The sequence below is a fragment of the Myxocyprinus asiaticus genome, chromosome 18, assembly GCF_019703515.2.
Source record: "Myxocyprinus asiaticus isolate MX2 ecotype Aquarium Trade chromosome 18, UBuf_Myxa_2, whole genome shotgun sequence".
In the NCBI taxonomy this organism is placed as follows: domain Eukaryota; kingdom Metazoa; phylum Chordata; class Actinopteri; order Cypriniformes; family Catostomidae; genus Myxocyprinus; species Myxocyprinus asiaticus.
Genome location: NC_059361.1, coordinates 43,385,756 through 43,412,055, shown reverse-complemented (window position 1 = coordinate 43,412,055; position 26,300 = coordinate 43,385,756). Strand labels below are relative to the sequence as shown.

Below are 26,300 nucleotides of genomic sequence, written 5' to 3'. Positions count from 1 at the left end.
TGCAATCAAGAACTTTGCCATAAACCTTAAGTGTTGCCACCATTCTGTCATATTATAGACTTAAATAAGCTGCATGTGATTTCAGAACTGTATGTCCCAAATTGCAGCAAGTTCCCAAAATATTACATATTCTTTTATTTTACCATGGCATGGGGCTGTCATTAGTTTAAACACACATTTTGTTGTGTTTGAGGTTTAGAAAGGTTCTTAATGTTTTTAGTCTTATGGTGAAATCTTAATCTGTGTGTTGTAATGGTGACCCTGTTTGTCTTGTTTGTGTTTGTTTGGTCTGCAGGGCTCCAGAGATCATTCTTGGTCTGCCGTTTTGTGAAGCCATAGACATGTGGTCTCTGGGATGTGTGATTGCTGAGCTTTTTCTGGGCTGGCCTCTATACCCAGGAGCCCTCGAGTATGACCAGGTACAACAGCCCTCTCACTCTTATGTGAGTGAATCTCACAAAACCTGTCAAGAACATTTACAGGTCAAATTTAAAATATTTTTTTAAATCTGACTAGTGGTCGGCGTTTTCTTTTTTTTTTTTTTTGGTAGGGTGGCTGATGGCCAGTATAATGCAGATAGATTATATACCAATTCTCTTTAATTATGACAAATACATTGCACATAAAATAGTTGAAATTAAATGCAAAAAACACAATTTCACACTCAAAATATGTAATGATAATTTAATGAGATATAGTGGCGAAGAAGTTCAGCAGCGATATCCTTTCACTGCATGTTGTGAGTCCAAAAGGCGAGATCTACGCAATCCATTTGTCATTGAGTAATGTCTATTTTAATATCCTTTCTGTTCTTTACAGACAGTTGTTGATCAAAAACAACAATAATAGAAAGATTTAATTCTTAATAACACACAGCACAGATGCGCTAAAGAAACCATATGACTCCTTGTTAATGTGCGCTCAACCAAAACACTCCTGCGATATGCTCTTAACTTTCGCTATTCTTAAAGAGACCGTACCATTTTAGCTCTTGTTCTACATATCAATGTAGATACTTGTAAATAGTATAAATTATGTAAACAATAAATGTGTAACAATGTATATATTTATTAGAGCTGTCAGAATTAATGCATGCGATTTAATTAAAAAAGTTTAACGCGTACATTTTTTAAAATCGCGATTAACACATTTACCTTTAATACAACATAAACCAGCATAAACACTGGTTTGAAGGGTGGAACCTTTGTAATGTGTCCGCCCGGAGTCATTACACTGGCATACACTTCACAGCACACACACACCAGAGTCATTCTACCAAGGTGAGCCTACAAGCTTCGCATAAAATAGCATAACGTGGCAGTCCCATAGACATTCTATGGGCAGTACTATCGTAACACGCTAGTTGACCATTACGCTCTCTCCTATGACAGAGGTTGTCATCTAGATAAATAAAAGAATCTCTGCGCACACACAACAGCTCTTCCGTGATAAAATGGAGAAAGGAGCCCAGATGGGGACTTGTGATAGAAATCAAGTATTTTTCAGCATATGTAAGGCGCATTTTAATTTCCACAGAATCACGTCAAGTTTTAAATATCACCAAAACCCGTATGTGACTTTTTTTGTCTGCAAATGCTCTTCATGTGGAGTTCAAAGCGCCGCTGGCGTTGATGCCCGGACGCGAGTTATATATGCTGCTTCACGATTGCTGTAGGAAAGCAGATAGCCACAGTCTACTGGCAGATTGTGGAGGATTAGAGTTTGAGATTTAATGCCCATTGCAATGAAAATGCAATCTATGCGGGGATTAGTTCTTTCAATTAGTCAAACTCCCACTTTCCACTTTGGGAATCGTTTGATGTTACTTGAATTGGTGCTATTTTAGTGCATTTCTATCTTTATACTGTGGAAGGCTTTGTTTGGAAAATGTTAATAAAGAATTATATTGTTACATTTTGTTGGAAATAAATGCATTTTGACAAGAAAAGAAGTTTATATAGGGTCAAATTTTAGCACTTTCAAAATCTGCGATTAATCATGATTAACTAAAAACTATTAAGCGATTAATCGTGATTAACTACAAAAAATTAAGCGATTAATCGTGATTAAACATTTTCATCAACTGACAGCACTAATATTTGGAATTTCAAGACATCATTTTATTGATGGGATACATGACATTTGTACATTTTTCAAAAGCTAAAATGTGAAACCAAAAGATGAAAAACTAATGAAATGTTAAAAAACTAATATTTTCATAATTTTCCAAATAATATTGTCCCCTGTATAATTTCTTTAAAGATCTTTTTTTTCTCATGTGTAAGGAAAATGCAAATTATAATGGAAAAATACCCAAATGGATCAGAATCTAATCAAATTTAGAGCTTATGAATCAGGGACTCTCGAAACAAATTGAGAGCTTGTGAATCGAATCAGGAAATATGTATCAACACCCTGCTCTAATGCTGCCATTGTATTAAATAGATGTTGAATAATCTTTTTTCATTTTGTGCTCCGGATAAAGTAAGTTAAAGGGGTTTTGAATGCCAAAATTGGGTGCACTGTTCCTTTAAATAAAAACAAATCTCTGAATCATAGTAATGAGAATCTAATGAAAATCATAATTGAAAACAATAGGGATTATAAACAAAACTCGAATGTAAAATGTCTAGCATTACAGTAATAGGAATTTTTTGGGGGAATGTGCTGAATTGGTATGAAAACAATGTCCCAGTGCAAAAAAAAAAAAAGCCTATTTATAGCCTAGGCTTATAAATAAGCCTATTTTCTTTATACAAAATATAATAATTTTTTTTTTCCTTTTTGATTTTGTCCTGGACCTGGATGTATATTTGTGAGATTCACCCATCTCTCTCTCTCTCTCTCTCTCTCTCTCTCTCTCTCTCTCTCTCTCTCTCTGTGTGTGCTTCAAATCTTGTTTCAAGTCTCTTTGATATACAGACACGCACACTCTGCACATCTCTTTTGTTGATGGCGAGTTCTCCCATATTTCTCTTGCTCTTGACGTAATCTGTTTAGCACAGTGTTGTGGTATGTGCTCTCAGGCCCAAACAATCTCCACAAGAATTTGCACGGCTGCTGCTTACTGGCTGTGTTGGCGCACAAGTGTCAGTATATGGGTGTTTGCTGTGCATCTGTCTGCTTATGCTTGCTTTATAATCAAAGTGCTTTCTCCGCTCCTAGTTTTCGAATCGTTCCCTCCTGTTGTGGGGCCCCTGAAGACCCAGGGGTGAATCTGAGAGGAGGGGGCACTAGAGAATCTGTGTGTGTACTGACACACAGGAACGAGCCCAGATTAGCACACTGTTTCTGGGGAGGGTTTGGAGAGCAGCAGTCCCAGCAGCCCATGAGTTGACAGGGTGGGTGGTGGCAGTAGCAGGGGTCTTGATGAGTTTCCATGAAACCCAGTGGCCTGCTGGGCCATTAAGGCAGCTGGGATGGGGGGTTTATGGATTTTGTATGCCAGTGGGTGCCATACGCCCTCTCCACTGTATGCCCCCTACTGCCCCATATATAACCCCTCATTATACTGTATGAGGCGGTACACAACCCCCTGCAGCACATGAGATGTTTTATTTTGCTCATCCCACTGGGGCTGCTGGGATTAAGGATGCGCAAAACTACATATTTTCAAAATCTATCAAACAGATTACAAATGTTTTGGCAATTTCACCTAAATAAAAAAAAAATATTTTATATTTGTATAAATTATGAAAGGGGTGTGAACATTGATGAGACAAAAGGGGATGCAAACTTATCTTCTCAACTATATATACTGTATACTGTTTATTAAACCTCTGATTAATGGGTTATCAGCTGTCTTCCTTTTCTTCTGCTTTCTATCTTGTTTCTGAACAACAATCTAAAATGAGAAAGTCTGTGATTTGACTACTAAAAACAGCCATTTGGCTCCTTAATGTTTCAGTTTAGGAGCCAGTGGGTCCTTAGTCATTTTTTTAGTCTGGACAGAACTTTCCACAGAGCTTTACGCATTTAAAATAGATTTCGGTCACAGGTGTTCATATACACTGATGAGCCAGACATTGACCACCTGCCTAACATGCTGTTGGTCCTCTGCGTGCAGCCAAAACAGCGCCGACCCACCGAGGCATGGACTCTACAAGACCCCTGAAGGTGTCCTGTGGTATCTGGCACCAAGACATTAGCAGCAGATATTTCAAGTCCTGTAAGTTGCGCATGGATCGGACTTGTTAGTCCAGCACATCCCACAGATGCTCAATCAGATTGAGATCTGGGGAATTTGGAGGCCAGGGCAACACCTTGAACTCTTCATCATGTTCCTCAAACCATTCCCAAACAATGTGTGCAGTGTGGCAGGATGCATTATCCTGCTGAAAGAGGCCACTGCCATCAGGGAATAGCATTGCCATGAAGGGGTGCACCTGGTCTGTAACTATGTTTAGGTAGGTGGCACGTGTCAAATTGACATCCACATGAATGGCCGGACCCAGTGTTTCCTAGCAGAACATTGCCCAGAGCATCACTCTCCCTCCACCGACTTGTCGTCTTCCCACAGCGCATCCTGGTGCCATCACTTCCTCCCATAACCATCATTAAAATTTTCTGTGACTTATGCCACAGTAGACCTTGTGTTGGTTCAGACCAGATGGCATTCGTTGCCTTCATTGCCCTCGCCCATCAATGAGTCTTGGGCGCTCAGCACCCTGTCACTGGTTTGTGGTTTGTCCCTCCTCGAACCACTGTCATTAGATACTCGCCACTGCTGACCGGGAGCACCCCACAAGCCTTGCTGTTTCATATATGCTCTGACCCAGTCATCTGGTCATAACAGTTTGGCTCTTGTCAAAGTCACTCAGGTCTTTACTCCTGCCCATTTCTCCTGCATTCAACACATTGACTATGAGAACTGATTGTTCACTTACCATCTAATCTACCCAGATCTTGACATGTGGCCTTGTTAGGAGATGATCAACATTATTCACTTCACCTGTGAGTGGTCATAATGTTTTGGCTCATCAGTGTATTAGTTATTATACAATGGCTTCAAATGTGGCTAATCCAATAAGAATTTAGAATCCGAACTATTGGTTTTATAATATTACTTTCACTGTTTTTAATCTTTTATTTTTAATGAAGTTTAGATATAATGCGAGACATATTTATTTCATTTGAAATGAATTTAACAACTTTATTTGTAATTTTTGTTTTGCATGCACTGAATACTTTTTGTGTTGAAAAATTGCTTTTGATTTCCATTGCCGATTCTTGTTACTTCGTCCTGACGCTCTTCGGGTGAAAAGGCTGTTCCAGTTATGCTTAATTTTACAGAGGACAGATGTTGTAAATGGGCATACTGTAATTGTATGTGATGTTTGTTCATGTGTGATTGACACACGTATGCCTCCACTCACTCATTGGAGAAAAACTGAAGTCTATCTGTCATGTTATGGGGAATCGGTAAACTCAGATGAGGTCTGAGGCCTGATATTTCCATGATGACCCCTGATATATTAGTGAAGGGTGTCACCCATCTGGTGTGATTCCAGTCTAGGGACTAAAATGTCCTGTGGCATCCCTTCCCTTGCACACCCCTAATCCACGCGCCTCCTTCATGGGGGTGTTCAATTTAATCCCACACAGCAAAAGATATTTATAGCAGCGAAGAACACCCCCTTATGGCACCAATAGCAGGGGCTCATCTCAAAGGCATGTGGCACCCTCCATCAGCACTGCCATTATTTTACAGCAAGTGACTATTAGACCACTGGTGATATACAATGTTATCTTTATTAATGAAAATTAAATGAAAACATTGTATTGACAGAAAAGTAAAATACATAATTGGAAAATAATAAACATAATTTGAAAAAATGAAATTAATCTGCAACATTTTCATGAATCCAAAACTAACTAAATTAGTTTTGGAGTTATGTTCTAAATTAGAACAAAAATGTGTTTGTTTTTTAAGCAAAGTATATCTAAAATATCTCAATTAAATCCTATAAAACCGCATTTATTGAATTTGAAAATGCCACTAGATAGTGATTAACAGAGACAAAAAGAGATTTAGCAGCATTAAACATATTTAAATTGTTTTGGTGGCCCTAAAATACTAAAACTAAAATAAAAAAAAGAATTATACTGAAAAAGCTTAAATTAGATAATAGAAAACAATTAAAATTTTTACTAAAACTATAATGAACAAAAACTAGCCTAAATTGAAAGGACATATTGAAAATAAATATTTAAATTAAAATCTACAGTAACCTTGGTTATAGATATGAAAACTTGTTGCCAGTTTGGACATGCAGGAATATTGTTACAGTACTGAAGTGGAACACCTGTGTGTGAATATAAATCTGTTACTCTAAAGGCGTGAGTATACTTTGGTCAGTGGCGTAACTTGTATCTTACGGGTCTCAGTGCAAAGAACCTGTCGGGCCCACTCCTTGTGGAGGCTGGGTCGTTTATCATCATCCGTTGGGCTGGCAGTCATTTTTATGGTTCCTTTTGGTCGACTGTTGCGGGCCCCCTCTCACTCCGGGCCCTAGGGCGGCTGCCCTCCCTGTAGTTACGCCCCTGATTTCGGTTGTCTGCGTTGTTGATCGTTCCACGCACAGTATGAGGGATGCAAATTTAGTCATCAGCACAGTCTGCGTGCGGCCCAGATTTTCTCAACATTCTGACAGTCCTCGTCTGTGCGCATCTATCCCTAACGCGTTCATATTCACTCGCGGTCAAAAAATTATACTTTGAAAGGCAGCGTGGCTGGCCTAACGTGTTCCATTACAGAACACAGAAAAACGAAAATAAACATCCATAATATCATGTAAATGAGAATGCCGTTTTCCCTATGCCGTTTAATGGATTAAGAGAAGCGGTTTAACACACCTGGGTTTCTCCTGGAGAACATGGCTTAGGTGGCCATGTAAACTCGTTAGCGGCGTTCTTACAGTTTTTTATTTTTTATTTTAGTTTTTTTGTTTTTTTTATAAAGAGTATGCATGTGCATTGAACTGACGTCATAGGATGGAGCCCTAAATCATATCAATAGGTCAGCACAGTGGAAAGAGTTCAACATTTCTGGGTGTATAGTGGGAACAGCACATACACTATAAAATATACCCATTTACAGTGGCAAGAAAAGTATGTGAACCCTTTGGAATTACCTGCATTATGTGTCTATAAATGTCTTAAAATCTGGTTGATCTTCATCTAAGTTACAATAATGAACAAACATAATCTGTTTTAACTAATAACACATAAATTATTGTATTGTTCTTGAACTTACTGAATACATCATTCAAACATTTTGTAGGTTGGAAAAAGTATGTGAACCCGTAGGCTAATGACATCAACAAAAGCTAATTATAGTCAGGAGTTGGCAAACCTGGCATCCAATTAATGAAACGAGATTGGATGTGTGGGCTAGAGCTACGCTGACTTATAAAAAGCACTCAAACATTTTGAGTTTGCTATTCAAAAGAAGCATCTGCTGATGTGGACCATGCCTCACAAAAAAATGAGATCACAGAAGACCTACAATCAAGAATTGTTGCTTTGTGTAAAGCTGGAAAGGGTCACAAAGTTATCACGAAGAGCTTAGATATTCATCTGTCCACAGTTAGACAAATTGTCTATAATTGGAGACAATTTAGTACTGTGGGTACTCTCCCTAGTAGTGGCCGTCCAGCCAAGATGACTCAAAGGGCACACCACAGAATGCTCAATGAAGTAAAAAAACAAAAAAAACCTAGAGTGACAGTTAAAGACTTGAAGGACTTGAAGGGCACTGCATACTAACATGAAAACCTTATCCCAACGGTGAAGTACGGAGGAGGGAGCATCATGATTTGGGGCTGCCTGGACCGCTTGCCGTCAGCGAGGGGAAAAATGAATTCTCAAGTTCATCGAGATATCCTACAGGATAATGTCAGGGTGGTTGTGCGCCAGCTGAAGCTCAGTAGAAGTTGGATGATGCAGCAGCACAATGACCCTAAACGTCGAAGTAAATCCACTACAAAGTATTGCAATTTATATGCAAAGTTATATGCAATTACTTGTCTTCTTTTTGAACAAACTTAATTTTGTAAAATGTTCAGCTAAAAGTGTGCTTGTGCTATCTTCCTTGAAAACAAATTCCACTTGGTAAGATATTTTGTAATAGAATGTAAAGGTGTTTATACTTTTACGATTGTTGCTTAAGTATCCAAATACATTTTGTGACCACTGTATGTGTCTGAATCTTGTGGGTACAACTGTTTAGACTAACAGTAATCTGATTAAACCTATTGGAATACTGATCAATCAGTGCTGTAATCGGGCCTTACTTGACATATAAATATCAGCAAAAACATTGCTGCTTCGCACTCACCTGGAGCTTACATAGAATACTGACAGCATTAGGGTAATGCACATCGATCAGCCACAACATTAACACCACCTGCCTAATTTTGTGTAGGTCCCCCTTGTGCCAACAAAACAGCTCTGCCCCATCGAGGCATGGACTCCACAAGACCTCTGAAGGTGTCCTGCAGTATCTGGCACCAAGACGTTAGCAGCAGATCTTTCAAATTCTGTAAGCTGCGAGGTGGGGTCTCCATGGATCAGACTTGTTAGTTCAGCACATCCCATAGATGCTAAATCGGATTGAGATCTGGGAAATTTGGAGGCCAAGTCAACACCTTGAACTCTTTGTCATGTTCCTCAAACCATTGTGTGTGGCAAGGCGCATTATACTGCTGAAAGAGGCTACTGCAATCAGGGAATACCATTGCCATAAAGGGGTGTACGTGGTCTGGAACAATCTTTGTGTCAAAGTAACATCCACATGAATGCCAGGACCCAAATTTTCCCAGCAGAACATTGCCCAGAGCATCACACTGCCTCCGCCGGCCTGCCTTCTTCCCATAGTGCATCCCGCTGCCATCTCTTCCCCAGGTAAACAACGCACACGCACTCGGCCGTCCACATGATCTAAAAGAAAACGTGATTCATCAGACCAGGCCACCTTCTTTCATTGCTCCATGGTCCAGTTCTGACGCGCACGTGCCCATTGGAGGTGCTTTCGGCGGTGGACAGGGGTCAGCATGGTCACTCTGACCGGTTTGTTGCTATGCAGCCCCATACGTAGCAAGCTGCGATGCACTGTGTGTTCTGACACCTTTCTACCATGGCCAGCATTAAGTTTTTCAGCAATTTGTAGTACAGAAACTCTTCTGTGGGATCGGGCCAGACAGGCCAGCCTTCGCTCCCTACGCGCATCAGTGAGCCTTGGGCACCCATGACCCTGTCGCCTGTTCACCAGTTGCCCTTCCTTGGACCATTTTTGGTAGGTACTAACCACTGCATACCAGGAACACCCCACAAGGCCTGCCGTTTTGGAGATGCTCTGACCCAGTCGTCTAGCCATCGCAATTTGGCCCTCGTCAAAGTCGCTCAGATCCTTACGCTTGCCCATTCTTCCTGCTTCCAACACGTGAAATTCAAGAACTGACTGTTTACTCGCTGCCTAATATATCCCATCCCTTGACAGGTGCCATTGTAACAAGATAATCGATGTTGTGGCTGATCAGTGTATATAAAGTCTGTTTACATAAAAAGGATATCACATTTTTCATTTCACATGCTGTTATTCAGAAAAACAAAAGTGGTAAAAGTTAGCTTTTTCTAAAATACGCTCTGCCGTGTTCAGATATTTAACGCACATACACATACTGGTCCGATAAGCTTCAGAGTTTCTCGTACCACTTTGCATTTCCTTACCAGTTACCACCATAAAAACAGGTCCTTGTCCATTGGTATAACAAGAACCTAATGGACCTAAGCACATCTTTGTGTTTTGACGGGAATGACAATAAGGTTGTGAGGGATAGATGTACAATCAGTGGGTTGTACTGTTGGTTTTGGACCGTTCCACTGAAGAAACATTGAGTAGACAAAAAACTCCAGACAGCATGAGCTGTGGAAAATTGTTCAAAGCCTCGTTTTCATTCCCGTCAAAAATCAAAGATGGCACTACTGTGAATAAGGTCAATACCAATAAATTAGAATTCAGTAAGAATCAGAATATTTTCAAGGACTGCCCACCTGGATTTGCTTGAAAGCACACAAAGACGGCATCATACTTCTCTCATCCAACACTTCAACGATACACATCCACAGAATTATAATTGTAAATTGTAATTTTTGTGTGAACTATTCCTTTAAGAGTCAAGTTTTGGCTGAAAACATGTAAATATTTCAAACTGTTGTGATGCAGCTGATGTGGTGCAGATGTTCTCTACTTTTGAGTTGTATTTTTTTTTTTTTTGGATAAGTTGAAGTTTTCCTGCCTGACGAGCTGTTTAGATCTGAGAAATGTGTTTTTGAGAGGTCAAAGGGTCATATGATGTGATATTAAGACATGCTAGAATTCTTGCACCTCTGCAGTCCCCATGTAACACTTAGCATCTAATAGATCTTTCGTTTGCACCATGGTGCCTCTGACGTCAGAATGTTTGCAAAACCACTATACACACACACGCACACACTCACACCCTCCTATGGGTTTTCACATACACACGATTCCGTAAACTGCCCATTTCTGGGTGTTCTTCAAAACATGTGCTGCAATAACACATCTAAATGTGTTATTGAGAACACGACGGTCTTTTGTTGACATATCTGTTTACGCTGCCTGGTGTTCAAACATTAGCAGAGAGCTCTGTTTCACTCTTTCCCTTGTGTCTCTCCTCAGATTCGCTACATCTCTCAGACGCAGGGTTTGCCAGGAGAGCAGCTATTAAATGTGGGGACGAAGACGTCTCGCTTCTTCTGTCGCGAGTCTGACTCGCCATATGCAGCCTGGAGACTCAAAGTAAGATAAAAGGCCATGACACACATGTGACATCCACTATTTAAAAACAAAACGAATTAGCATTCGCAACGCATTTAAAGTCCCCAAGAGATCCTCTAAATGCCTGTGTACTGCTAAAAGTTGCCAAAATTAACTTTTAGAAAATATACACATTTCAAAATGTACACTTTCTCTTCTGTGAAAACAAACCAAATGTTACATTGTTTTTTTTGTCCAATCAGATGCTCTCTAGAATGAAATTCTCCCTCCCCCTGATAACACCTGCAACAAACTAGCAAGTAGCAAATCATGGTTCATGACTGTGATGTACTTAAGCCAATTGGATAAAAAAAACAAAAAAAGTGGGATGAGGCCTTCAACATGTCCTGTCCTAATTTCTGGTCAATATAGGAAATCTGAAAGAAAACTGCACTCATCACACGATTTCATGGGGTTAATGGCGTATTTCTGTATGAAATGGAATATTCAGCAGGAAAAAACACACTACCATTCAAAAGTTTGGGGTCACTTGACTGAAATGTTTCTCATGATCTTAAAAATCTTTTGATCTGAAGGTGTATGCTTAAATGTTTGAAATTAGTTTTGTAGACAAAAATATAATTGTGCCATCATATTAATTTATTTCATTATAAAACTAAAATTGTACTAAAAAAAAAAGTTTTTGAAATTGATGACTTGGACCAAATAATAAAGAAAAGCAGCCAATAAGTGCCCAGCATAGATGGGAACTCCTTCAATACTGTTTAAAAAGCATCCCAGAGTGATACCTCAAGAAGTTGGTTGAGAAAATGTCAAGAGTACATGTCTGCAAATTCTAGGCAAAGGGTGACTACTTTGAAGATGCTAAAATATAACACAGTTTTGATTTATTTTGGATTTTGTTTAGTCACAACATAATTCCCATAGTTCCATTTATGTTATTCTATAGTTTTGATGACTTTACTATTATTCTAAAATGTGAAGAAAAATAACAAAAATAAAGAATGAGTAAGTGACCCCAAACTTTTGAACGGTAGTGTAGGGCAGGACCAGTCAATGAAATACTACTGTTTTTTGACGAAAGTTTTTTTTTTTTGTTTTTTTTTTGCCAATGATAACAAGACAAAAAGACGCATCATAAGAATACTTAAATGTTTTAATTCAAACATACTGTTGATAGAAATAAAAATAAAATAAAAAAATACTGCAATATTAACAATGCACTAACACTTTTTATATTTATTTTGAGCTGCGTGAGCTAAAGGGGTGAACACCTGTACAGTAAACTTTACTAAACTGTTAATTACCTCAGTCAAAAACATCCTGTATATGTGACATTAATCCGCTATATCCACAACCAGGGCTTGACATGATCACTTTTGTGGCTAGTAGTTTTCCAAGGTCACTAGCCACTCAGCATTTTCTCTAGCTAAAATCCCCCACCTCACAAAAAGTGATTAAGGTAACTGGAGACTGTAACTGCATGCATTTCTTTGGACATTTTATTTGAATGAGAATGATATGAGTTCAGCAGGACACAAAGCCTAATGATTTGACTCTGCTTTATATCTGAAGGCAAACATGACCAGTTAGAACAGGAGTAGGATAGAACAGGGGGAAAACTGTCAATAATTTGTCGATTTTTCCAGGAAAGTCCAGATGGTAACCCATTTAACCATTCTAAATTGTACTTGCCTTCATGAAAGTTTACCATTGGGTCTACCATTTTTTAACAGTGGCATTTGTAATAAAGCAACAATCAGACCATGGATGGCTCCACGTTATCACTGTGGTTAGGCTAATGTAGATAGTCTTTCTTAAAAAATAAACTTTAGTATTTGAAAAGACTTATAGCCTAAACACATTTAGAAACCTTTAACTACAACTTTCACAGTAATAATACCATTGAGTACAAAAAGAGATGTTAGATTGATTAAACTCACCATTAACTTTCATTGCAACTTTTTCCATAAATGGAAAAATATATTCATGGAAGAAAGAATGTCCTATGGATTTGGATCAAGATAAAGGTGAGAAAATGATGATATATATTCACCCTAATTGATTTAATATGCATCTATACCACATACCAGTTAGTGTTACTGCATTAAAAACATTTTAGTTTGAATGATGATGTGTATTTTAAAAACCTTGTAATCGACGTTGTCTCACGCTGTTGTCTCTTTACATCATCAGTGCTGTTTAATGTCAGGGCTGTCTGGCAGTTTGAAAGGTTCGACTTCTCTCTGTAGAATTCAAATGCATCACATCAGTTTTCTAATCTCTGCCGGCCACCGCGATATCCAAACCCAACTAAATCACACAAGTTTTGCTCTGCGCCGAGCTCCGGCTCTAACTGTGGAACACAGATATGAGTGCTGCGGCGGTTCGCACGAAAGCACTCTTCATTCGCTCAATGAAGATGTGCGTGTTAGATGTGAGAAGCATATTTAGGTTACTGCTTATAAAGCGCCGAATGTGAGAATAATACAGTTGCTTTGTCTGCGGCCACTCGCCAAAGTGACTAGTAAGGGTGACTGAGTTACCCACCGAACCCGATTACTACCCGCATTTGGCAGGTCGGCAGGTGTTAATGTCAAGCCCTGTCTACAACATAAACGTAATATTACAACTTACATCTGCACAGGCAATGAAGCGAATGAACAATAAGTTACGCGCTAGTCAGAATGCGGTGTGAATATGCTGTTTCCTTAAAAAAACGCGCTTCACGTAATGCAATATCCTAAACTGTCTAAACGTGAGGAATCTAAAAACTAGCTAATACTTCAGTATATTCATTATATGCTATTATTTCAGGAGCTCAGGTTTTCAGGACAGTATTCTATCATACATATTAAACATATTAATCTTTAGTTTGGTTGATTCATGTTCAAAAATATTTGAATATTTGGTTTAAGTTTGGTCTGTTACAGTTTTAGACTTGCTTATGTCATCTTGCACATAGTTGTCACATTCAAAGTCTTTCTAGCAAGTCAGTCCACTGGCGGCCATCTTTGGAAAACTCTCGAGGCAGCTATTTTTCTAAGTAAACAAGCGGCATACAAGAGCACCTCCTATCTGCTTGAATGGGGAAAGACCGAAATCTCCAAAACGGTTAGTCAAGATTACGATCACAGAACATGTTTCAAATTAGCAGTAAAATCTGACAACACTGGAATCATAAAATGTGCTGCTTTACCTCGGATTACGCAAAATAACACAGTTTTCCTTGTATAGCTGTCTGTATCTAAAAGGTGATTGGCTCTTTTACTTGTAAGGCGGGACTTCGTTTCTACATCCGTTGACTGTTGCGCGTTCCAATTTCTCCCATTCATTTTAATAGAAGTGGCCCGTCTCTGGTAAAATGCTTTTTTTGTTGACTAAATTTATATGCCATTTTAGTCCGAGTAAAACAGACTAAAATTCATGAATATGAAATGATGAAATATTGACTAAATTTAAAAAAATATTTTTTTTATCAAAAGTTATGGCAGTTTATTTTATTTTTTTAAAACTGTGTGAAAATGACCACTGGCCAGGACCTCATTTTATCCTTTATTATTTGATCGTATGATGAAGAGTTAGCTGTAATATTATTGGTTTATTCTTTTTGCCAAATTTGAGGGGGAAATCTGCGTAATAGTCTTGAGAATAATGTCACAATTCCAAACAATTTAACTGGCCTAAAAACAGATTTTTTCTTTGTGAAATATAATTTCTCATTTTGTCTTTTTTACCCATTCTGACATTTTGATGAACGATTTTGAAATCAAACATTTATGTCTAGAAAAACATGCACTGAAAATGTACAAATATGGTCAGTTTTGAGTTGTTGACTTGAAATGCTGCTCATTTATGCTTCAGTCCACAGAAGAGCATGAGACAGAGACTAGGCTCAAATCAAAAGAAGCCAGGAAGTACATCTTCAGCTGTCTGGAGGACATAGCGCATGTACGTACCACACAACTCACTTTCATCACATCAGTGATCACAGTCGGTCACAGCGCAACGATAACTCCCACAAGAAGAACAAACGCAAATTGTCCACCCAAGCGTATTTTGTGTTGTGTTAGTTAAAAGCATGAAATAAATAAACCATGTCTGTTTCCTAGCAATACATATCACTTAGCTAATTCTTCTCACTAATGTCAGCAGATGTGTTTTAAACATACACTTCTTTTTTCTTTTTTTTTTCTCCAGTAGGTCCACATGGAATTTGTGTGTGTGTGTGTGTGTGTGTGTGTATATATATATATATATATATTTTTTATACATGTTCTGCACTGATTTTGGGGGCAAATCTGTCTAATTCTGTGGAATTGGTTTAAATATGGTAAAATGATACACTGAACTGAGAGTAATAAACTGCCTTACAAAGCCAGAACGCAGTAACTATGCCAACACTGAAACTGAGAAAAATAGCTTACGTTTTTGATTGTCCAGCCAAATGTAGATTATAAAATAGCCTCACTCCGTTTTCTCAGAATCTGAAAATAGTTGAGCCAAACCTGTCTGTCAAAGGACAAATCAGTCGAAGAGATTCGATTTTGGTTATAACTCGGTTTTGCGGTTTCTGCGTTTTGCCTTTGCTGGGCAGTACACACTTAAAAGGGTATTTTCATACTTTTTCTATGAGGTCCATTTTATAATGTTAGTAAAGGTTTTGTTGTGCCAAAAATAATGATAATTTTCAACTTTTTTTATTTTTATTTTTTTTTTGCCGCTGTGCCTTGAAGTTCACATCCCCACTGGTCTGTTTTCAGTTTCCTAATGTTATTATTTTGAAAAGTATGTAGTAATAGAGTGTGTTTTCGAAATGCTCTTTTTTCAGTGGAGGAAAACGGTGTTTCAGTTAGGATAAGAGGCGTAAATGTAGCAAAACCAAAGCGGTTTTAAAACAAAACATATTAAGGCGTGATCACATTTACCTTTTAACTGCGAAATACAGTCATCTCAGTGGGAATATGCGTGATCGTAAACTTCGTGCAATTGACTTGATGGCGGAGAATATCCCCTCGCTGATTTTGCATGGAGTTCAAATTTGGTGGCCATATTGACCAATAGGAAGTTGCTTGGTTTGGCAGTGCTTTGTACACAGCTGCACTAAATATTCACAATAAAAAGGATATCATTTTAGCGGCAAGTTTCTTTTTAACTTCACTCTCACAGAGAGGATGTTTGGCAATTAGTTTTTTGCAGGTTTCACACGCACTCAAAATCCGCCCATGCCAGGTTTGCCCGCCGAATTTTGTCGTGCAAAGTTGACCGTACGTGTCCACTGGCGTGTAGTGAGCGAAGCGGGGGTTTTCCACCCATTCCAATGGGAGCCAAGTGCCACGCCCAAGAGGGGGATTCTCACAGTAAGTGTCCACTGGTGCCTGATGAGCGAAGCAAAGCGGGCTTTTTCAATTCATTCCAATGAGAATCCACCTTGAAAACCGTGTCAAGTTAAAAGAACTTCTAAAACGCTTCTCAAAAAATACCTGCATTCTGTTCCACTCGTTGCGCTGCGTCTAGCATTTTTTTTTTAACACAAGAACGTGTTTGGTTTTCACAGCTTTATTTCAAATAAGTGCTATTTTTGGACTGGCAAGTTTTGTATGCAAAACTTTATATTCATAGTACTATGAACTCTACTTTCAAACTATCAAGACCAGTGTGACTGCTCTGGTAACTAACAGTCCTGTGGTTTTGTGTCTCTCAGGTAAATCTTGTTATGAATCTGGAAGGCTGTGATTTGTTGGCAGAGAAGGTGGACCGTGCAGAGTTTGTGTCTTTGCTGAAGAAAATGTTGTTCATTGACGCAAAGGAAAGAATCGCCCCAAGTGACGCCCTCATGCATCCCTTTGTCACCTTGCAGCACCTGCTGGACTTCCCCCACAGCAACCAGTGAGCAGCTTTTCACCCTCAATCATGTTTATGGCCCAGATTACGCCTAGTATTAACGTCCATCTCGGGTGATCGGACAGTTCTTTTCTTGTTGCACATAACTGGAAAAATGTAGACCCTTGTTTTAGTGTAGTTGATTATTGATGGGTAGATGGCACTTGTAATGCAAATGTAATGTGATCACATGCGTTTCTGACCACCAATGAATGTGGTTTGAATGATCAGATCACAAAATATTTGGCCGCCATTTACACTGTATTTAGCACTGTCCACTTGTGATCAAGATGGATGTTATTGACACTTCCAGTACGATTGACTCAAAGTGCATACTTTTATGTTCTCAAGGCTCTCTTCTCTGTTTTTTTGCAGTGTTAAATCGTGTTTTCACATCATGGACGTGTGCTGCTCGCGCCCAGGTGCATATGACAGCCGGACCAAGCCTCCATTTGTCAGGACGGTCCCGAACAGCAACGTAGCACCCAGCCTGACCCTGCCCTTCTGCAAAATGACCAGCATTCACTCTCAGGTACATTGTAAAAACAATGTTTTACTGTCTGGAACATTCAACCACTGATTTTCAACTGGTGGGTCGCAGGTCTGTTTTGATAGGGTCACAAATAGCTGGGAAACACAATGCTAAATGCAAATAATACAATGCAGTTAACCATATAATCAGGCAACATTAGGATAGAATAATGGACTTTGCATATTGTTTTGTTGTTGACGTAAAAGAGTATTTAAAATACAGAAACCAAGTGATTTTCATGACTTTCTGCTCGTTAACAGTTCCCAAACATGCAATTTTCCATTGATTTGGATGAATCATTGTACTTCACTACGCTGACAAGTTTTCTTGCAGTGCAAATCTTTTCAGAATCTACAGCGTGAAACACAGTGTAGTCCAATTCCCAAATGCGTGACTCATTTGAGTGGGTTCTTTTAAATCTACAGCACAGCTCTACAATTGTAGTCCGGTTAACAAATGATTCTTATGAGCCGTTTTTTTTTCAGTGAATCAAAAGCATATAGATTTGGTATATCTGTTCTGTTGAAATCTGAAATGATATCATCATTTGGCAACGGGCTGCTGAGGGCAGTAAATGCAATAAATGCGTTTCTTATTTCCAAATAATTCTTCCTCAAAAATATTAAAAGAATCCTAAAGCTACTGGAATCGTTAAAAGTAATCAGAGCCAGTATTGTTAAAGGTGCACTCAATATTTTTTTGAAGTATGCCTTACACTGACACCTAGTGGCTTGGATGCTGCATCATTCAAACACAGTAGTTTTCAGTTACCAATGTCATTGTAGAAATGTACTATGCACAGTTAACCAGGATTAATTTAATCCATGAATTAAAGTGTCCAATAACAGGGCGGTTACTGTGATTAAGCAATTAGCATTCAGCTGGTCATGTGATTCTAACATGGCTGCCCCCATGAGAGCGCCCCTGACCCATGTATAATAAAAGAGCTTTTATATGTTTCTAAGATGACTGAACTCTTCATCTCACATGAGTGCTCATGATTTTTGCATATGTTTTAAAATGACTATTCATTTATTTACAAGTGAAACTTTTTAAATAATAATTATTTAATAATTAATTACTGAGTGCACCTTTAAATTCCTAACGATTCCCATTCCTACAGTGCGTCCAATCAAACTCTACATTATTTTGCTGTAAATATGACTGTAAGTGAACACAGATTCACTTGCAACAGAGATAAACATGGTTTTTGACAACCACAGTTTTTGTACAGTGAATTATTGACTGCTGAGTGGATAATGATTAATAACAATTTAACAATATGCAACATTAATAATTTAGCATATTATTGGACCTATGCAGTTCACAGCAGTATTAGTCAAATTTGTTTATTTTTCTTGTTTTAAGCATAAACCTCACTAATTTTGTAACCACAGTACAGAGCCCCTTAGAGGACAGGGAGGGAATTTATTTTCTGAAATAGTTTTGCGTTCCCTCGCAAGAAGCTTTGTATTCCTTCACAATTATTTTGGGTTTCTTCACAGTACCTTTTATATAATTCTTGTGAAAATAAACCATTTTACCACATTAACAATAGTTGAACTAAGGTATTTGTAGTAAAATCATAGTAACCACATAATTTACCATGGTTATAGTTCAACAATGGTATTTGTAGTAAAACTATAACCACAAAATGTACCATGGTTTTACTACACTAACCATATTTTAACCATGATATTCGTGGTAAAACATTAGTAATATTACAGGAAAACCAAAACTGTGGTGGTAGAAGAAAAATCATAATCAAAAAACCAAAAACAAACATGGTTAATTTTACTTTAGTAACACCATGGTTAATTTGTAGTACATGTAATATGGTTTTTAAAACCATGGTTCTCACCACAAAAATGGTTACACATTTACAAAAGGTTTTTCTGTAGTGAAATTTTTGTTTCATTTTTGTAAGGGCATTTTTTTTTCTTTTATTTTTTTCTTGAAGTTTAGATTTTCCTGTATTTTTGATTCGCCGCAAATGTTTGTCAAAAGTTTGCAGCTCTTCGCTGGTATTGGTGTGCCTCCAGAAAACCTTAGGCAACAATGGATAATTTGCCGCAAGTTTGCCACAAAGCTCATTTGCATGTAAAAATGATCTTTGCCGCAAAATTTGCAGCAAATTCACCATAAACTCTCGATTTTCAGGCACTGCTGGTTAGGACAACAACTCTGATTATGATAGAAAATATACCTTTTATCGTGTGTCGTTTGCTGTCAGGTTAGTTTCTGTTTGAATTCAGAATGCTCAGTTTAAAGAAATAAGGCTGGGCATAGAAATGCATCAAATCTTCAACTACTAACCTTTCTGACATGTTTAGTAAGTTCTGTTCTCTGTTTTCTGTGCAGCTGTGTTGTGTTCTGTTACATCATCATGTATCCTTTAATTTCTGCAGCTCTGTCTTATAATCCCTTTCTTTTTCTCAAGTCTTTTTCGTTTGTGGCTGTTTCTTGCTTTTATTTTGTTAACGTGTTGTTAGTCACGTTGACTCATTCCTCACAATATGACGTGCTGAATTCAGCGCAGGTGATGACAGGCTGTCACTGAACATGTCAACACACGCTGCCTCTGCTCTCACTACATTATAATAAACCTCAGTATACCGTATGTTTGACCCAAAAACAGGCTGTCAGACCGACATCTTTTATACGTTGGGCTGCTGTGGATATGTTTATGTCTGTGTAAATGACTTTGATCATCTCTGCATTGTGGTCTTTTTAAGATCTCACAAATTTGTTGCCTAACTGCCGTTGTCACGGCAACACTGCTGACATCATGGCAACGAGGAGAGAGCATTCGGTTGCTAAGGACAGACACCGCAGAAAAACTTTACTACAGCACTAACACACACACACACAGATAGTTTTAATGAATTGTCAGTGACCTCTTCAGTTCTCTTATAAATATGGCCCTCCTTAAAGTGATAGTTCACCCCAAAATGCAAATTCTGTAATTATTTGCTCAACATGAATTCGTTTTAGTGACTTTCTTCTGTGGAATACAAAAGGAGATGTTAGGATTTGTAGTATTGAATTTTTCTAACTGGTAAATTGTAGTACAGGAAGTGAGCCGGTCAGCTGTTTTAATGTCAACATTTACCTGGATAGGGTTGATATTGAAACTAAATATTGAAATAAATGCTTTTGCCAGTGTCTTCGAGCACGTTCACACCCTTAAGCATAATTGCTGTTATTCAGTAACCAGACTTTGTAGTTGACTGATCTTTGATCTTAAGGCAGAGATTTGTTTTCCTGTCTGCCAGCTCTGAGCATGTGCATCTTTCTCTTATACAGTCTCTGTTAGCACCCTGTCGCCACCTATAGGACACCTGAATGCAGTGCACGTCAATGGCTGTTCCTACAAACATTTATTTTTAGCTACTACTGAACCTTTATTTCCAGAATGGCTAAAGCCAGTCAACACTCATTTTGTACAGTCGTTACAGAGTCTTAAACCTGTTACAGTTTTATTGGGTCATTTTTACCTGTTTAAGAGTTAAAAACAGTGAAAAACGTAGCTTAATCTTGTATTTGGTCAAAATGCCTTTTTGTTGCTAAGTGGTTGCTAGGGTGTTACCAAATGTTTACAAGATGGTAGCTTCCTGGCCCAAGTCAAAGAGACCATCCCCAAGTCACTATAGTAAATTTAATAAAAAAAATGAAATATTGCATAAACAATTAGCGAATAAAGCAGAGATTCCATCCCATGTGTTCAAGAGAACAACGTAGTCTGCACAAAATGGAAGTTGAAGCCACTGGGGAAGCCACTGTGGCTCTTTTCTTCAATGTATTAAATTACTTGCTGTAATAAATGAATCCAGACAAAATGCTCTCACAAACCTTATGCTTGCTGCCGATCAGAGGCAGATGCACTGGAAAAAAATGCTTTGAATTTACATGATTTAATCATGTACATCGGTTCCACATGAATCAATTAAGTTACATCAACATTTTCACTCTTAGTTTATCTCATTATTTCTTTGTCGGGAAACATAATTTGTTCACGTAATTTCAACATAATGGAATCAAGTTATTTTAAAATCCCAATTAAGTAGCCTCAAAGTGATTTTATGTGTCTTTAACATGATTCATTGCCTCAGTTTTACATAATATTTTTGTGTGACATTACTGATTTATGTTGTAAGGTTATGCTAGTTAGCTAACTTTTAGCTAGCAATAGCATGCATTCCCTTAGGAAAATCGAGAGTTCATGGCAAATTTGCCGCAAATTCGCCAGTGATCATTTTCACATGCAAATGAGCTTTGCTACAAACTTGTGGCAAATTGTCCATTGTTGCCAAGTGTTTGCCAGAGGTTCACCACTACCTGTGAAGAGCTGCAAACTTCTGGCAAACTTTTGCAGTGAATCAAAAGCTCATTTGCATGTGAAAAAAACGATTTATGTTGTAAGGTTATATTTTAGCTAGCATAGCATACATTAAAATGCCAAATGCTAAGTAGCATTAGTCATTTATGTTGTAAAGTTATGCTAGTTAGCTAACTTTTAGCTAGCAAAAGCATACATTAGCATGCTAAATGCTAAGTAGTAATTGTTCCTTGAGTAAAGCAACATGCAGAATGTTGTTTGTGTACCCAACCTAAACCTAAGCAAAAGTGTCACTCTTCACCACAATGGCAACCCAGTCGGTTAACAGAATCGGTTCTAAACCCCAATAGAACCATGTAAAACAGCATCAATCGACCACTTTTTCTCATCTTGCTCAAAAATCCATAAAATAACACTTAATTTCTAAATGTTTGCTCTCCACATCAAGTCCCATGCAATCATGCTGGGAACAACAAATTCCCTGCCCAAATCTCCTTGCTCATGTTGTTGAACATACTTGATTGGTTTACATTCACCCTGCATAATGTAATGTATGAGAGTGCACATTTTAGAGATTTACATTAATCGAAAGTAAAGAAAACACATTTAGAAGAGAAACACAATTTTGTTGTGCAGATGATTTACTAACTCGGACGACCTGCGTTTTCCCTTTTTTTTTTTTTTTTTTTAGTGTGCTTTATATCTGTGAGCGAAAGTGTGTCAGACTGTTTTGGGATGTAATAGTAGCCAGATGTTTTAATGCCATGCTTAGGCATTTCAGAATGACCAGAGCAATATTTCAGATGCTATGTGATTATATTGATCCGCTGGTTAGTATAGTTATAAGCAAATTATTCAGTCACATGATTTGTTGAGGCAAAGTCACATGACTTTTTTAATGTGCGTCTTGGAATTTATTCAGTAAATATGTTTCCACTGTAGTTTATGCGCATGTCAAGTTATTTTTTTATATACATATATATGCACATTATAGAGATTTTATGCGCATCTTGGCATTTCCATCCAGTAAAAATACGTGAATGGAAACCAAGTTTATGATATCCGGATCCCTAGATATGTCCCTAGACCTGTTCAGTGAAAATTGATGGGATTTTTTGCTCATTTTTATTTCTATTCTGAAATAAAAAAAAATATTTTAGAATATAAGCCATGATTCCATATTTGTTTTAAACAGATACAGTGTTTGAGTATTCCAATTATCAGAATGTTTTTTTTTTTTTTTTTTTTTTACTCAAAATGAGGTGTTTACTCTATATCTACTGTAAAGGAATAGTTTGTCTGTAATGGAATACTACTGACATATAGGTGGTGCTCTTTCCTGATGAAATGCCATTTCAAAAAGCTTGTGTGTTGTTTTTCACACACGCACAAAAAAAAGCCTATGGCAATGTTCATAATCAAAAGGGAGGTGTTCTGTATATCTACTGTACTCTACCGGGTCTTTTTGACCCGAACCGAAAAGTTGTCAGGAATGTTGTGAGTAATTTCTTAATCTTTTTCTCTCTTTCTGCTCATTCACAAAGGCTTTAGCCTCATCTGCCCCATCAGTGATGCATCACAGAATACCGCTTCAGACAGGAAGTGCTCAGTTTGGAGACACTTTCCAGCAGGCGCTGATTCTCTGCCCTAACACCATACAATGTACTGCACTTTTATTGGTATCAGATCGAATATTACCTGTACGCTCTATCTTGTCATATTTTTGTTACTCATGTATTCGTCCTTGTCCTTGATGTGACAGGTATTCCTCACAACCCGAATAAGCCAGCGGGCTTCTCGGTGCGCATGGAAAACACTGTACCACTGGTGACACAAGCCTCTGCCATTCAACCTCTCCAGATCAGACCAGGCCTCATTACACAGGTAAACACAACTTTAACGTGGAGAGTTTCAACAGTTCTCCACAATGTACCAACAGTATATTGACCTGGTGTGCTCCAGCCATAAAATTGCCATCAGTGTTAATGAGGCTTAAGAGTTAAACTCATTTAATTATGTCATTCAACATGCTTTATCTTTTCCACAGCAGGCGTGGACAAATCGTGCTCAGCAGATCCTGGTGCCCGCCTGGCCACAGGTGACCCCGGTGGCCCCCTCAGCAGCAACACTGGCCTCAGATGCAGTGGCAGGTCCACAAAACTGGGGGTGCGTGCAGGGAACTGTTCCGCCATTGTGTTTGCTCTGCTCTATTTATCCTTCAGTTGTTCAGATGTTGTAACGCGTTGTGTCCAGCTGTTCAAGCCAACTTTCTTTATACACTTTCCTCCATAATGAAGTGCTTTGTTCCTCTCCATTTTTTGCAGGAAAGTTCATTCCCATGGCAACCATTACAGCTCCATGATGCCCCACCCCCAGCCGCTGCTAACCAACCCGATGACCCTGTCCGCTCACCAGCCAATAAGCATAGGCATAGCTCATGTGGTGTGGCCACAGCCAGCAGCTAACAAGAGAAATAAACCATCTTCAAACAGGTTCATCAAAACACCATATCTGAACAGTAGCCGGTGTATGAAGGAACCTGTGCCACTTAAAAAAAAAAAAAAAAAAAAGAAAAGTTTATTTAGTTAATTCGTTGATTAATTTAAAGTGACCGATTTTAATAAAAAATAAAAAAAACACATTTTGAAAATGTAGTTAAATATGACAATAAAATAATAAATCAGTTTTAAATGCATAGGAATTTAGATTGCATAGATTTTAAGGCCAAAACTAAACACTTTACATATCATCTTTAATCAGCATGTACAAAATGTCTATTTTATAATGTATAATTATTTTTATTATGTCCAGTTATTGTTCAGTTTGTGAAGTGAATTATTTACAATTTCTAATTAAAAAAATAAAGGAAATTCAATTATCATTTATAAATTAAAAAATAGAAATGTAAAGAAATAAATCATTTGACAAATTGACCATGAAATAGACATTTCTTGACATGTTTAAAAGCATAATTTAATGCAACGATAAAATAATCATTTCCAAATGCATCTTTTTAATTGCATTTTAAAGAAATTTACCAATTGCTTTAATCAACATTTTAAATGTCCAAAAAATGTCAATTTTAAAACATCAGTGATTTATTTATATTATTCCTTTAAATAAATAATTAAAAAATAAGGAAACAATTATCAGTTTATGAATTCAAAAAATAGAAATGTAAGGAAATGAATCACTTGACAAACTGACCATCAAATGGACATTTCTTGAAATGTTTAAGAGCGTAATTTAATACAATAATAAAATAATAATTTTCAAATGTATCTTTTCAATTGCATTTTTAAAAAAATTTACCAGTTGCTTTTATCAACATTTTAAATGTGACATTTTAAAACATCAGTTTAAAAAAAAAAAAAAAATTTGTAAAGTGATTTATTTACATTATTTCTTTAAAAAAATAAAAAATGAAGGAAACAATTATCAATTTATGAATTCAGAAATAAATCACTTATTTACCAATAAAATTACCAATTTAAAAAAAATGTAACAAATTTATTTAACTATGCATTACCATCATTAATTACTGTAATAAGAAGAATATTTAAGTACAAGCAGCTCTACCAAACAATTACAGCGTAATTACTTGTATTTCATTAGTATTACTGAGTAATTGCCTGTAAATACTCAGTAACATGAACACTGACCAAATGGGGTTAAATATAATGATGAAATATAAAATATGAATGCAACTTTTAAATAGAACTTTAAAGAGAATTTACCAATTGCTTTTCTTTATTTTCCAGATGAGTTTAAAAATGTTATTTATGGACAGTCAGTCTTGTGGAATACAAGCCACTTTGATGCACATTGTCCCCCAGCAAAGACAGATGTTGTGTCATCCAAAAACACTCTCTATGTAGTGGTCAATTTCCTCCTCCTCTTTTTTTTTTTTTTTTTTTTTTTTTTTAGTGGCACACCTAGTCTTTCATTAGTGCAAATGTCTTTTGTTTTAAGTTATCACATGTTCTGTTGTTGATCATTACATTCTTGCTCTGCCAACCTATCCCCACTAATTCATCTCCATCGTAATTATCCCTCCTAGAAGTAACAACTTCATGCACAGCACCAACTCCCAAAATTCAGCATGCCAGTCCCCAAAGATGGTACACAGTGCCAAAAACACACAGGAGGAAGAGGTGGTGGAGTGTGTGGTGGAGGCGGAGTCAGAGGTGGGGCTAGAGGAGGAGTCTGTGTGCTGTGAGGCAGAAGCAGAGTGTCAGAACCAGAGGCAGAGCATTGTGATCGCTGACTCTCCGAGCCCTGCGGCCAGCGTCATCAGCATCAGCAGTGGAACAGACGAGGAGGGTCCAGACGCACAGAAACACTCAATAGAGTGAGCTGACACACTAATATACATCCGATAGAACATACGTTTTTGCACACTTGTTAAAGAGTTCACCCAAAGTGAAAATATCATCACTTACTCACCCTCATGTCGTTCCAAATACATATGACTTCCGTGGAACCCAAAAGGAGATGTTTAGTAGAATGTTCACACCACTATGTTCCATGTAATAAAAGCATATAGTGAGTGTTTGTGTGTGTGTGTTTCAGATGTAAGGGCAGTCCAGAGTGTGAGGCATGTCACAGCACACTGAATATGGAGCGAGTGTGTTCACTGAGCAGTCCAGACTCCATCCTCAGCACCAGCTCATCTGCATCAGAGCACTCCAGAACTTCACCCTGCAAGAGACCCAACAGGTCATTATCACACACACACACACACA

At 37.8% G+C, this 26,300-nt stretch overlaps 1 protein-coding gene across 4 annotated transcripts in view; it reads left to right on the top strand.

Moving 5' to 3' along the window:
* The window catches only part of LOC127456306 (homeodomain-interacting protein kinase 3-like), an 86,725-nt gene that overhangs the window by 45,656 nt on the left and 14,769 nt on the right, over positions 1-26,300 (top strand). For 2 of the 4 annotated variants that reach the window (XM_051724731.1, XM_051724729.1), the window contains exons 3-13: positions 296-419; positions 10,703-10,822; positions 14,666-14,752; positions 16,506-16,690; positions 17,060-17,216; positions 23,100-23,217; positions 23,318-23,439; positions 23,606-23,721; positions 23,880-24,047; positions 25,616-25,906; positions 26,128-26,274. In XM_051724731.1, the coding sequence (XP_051580691.1) occupies positions 296-419; positions 10,703-10,822; positions 14,666-14,752; positions 16,506-16,690; positions 17,060-17,216; positions 23,100-23,217; positions 23,318-23,439; positions 23,606-23,721; positions 23,880-24,047; positions 25,616-25,906; positions 26,128-26,274 (1,635 nt within the window). Of the gene's footprint in view, positions 1-295; positions 420-10,702; positions 10,823-14,665; positions 14,753-16,505; positions 16,691-17,059; positions 17,217-23,099; positions 23,218-23,317; positions 23,440-23,602; positions 23,722-23,879; positions 24,048-25,615; positions 25,907-26,127; positions 26,275-26,300 lie in introns of all 4 variants that reach the window. The other 2 variants (XM_051724728.1, XM_051724730.1) reach the window with 1 other exon arrangement.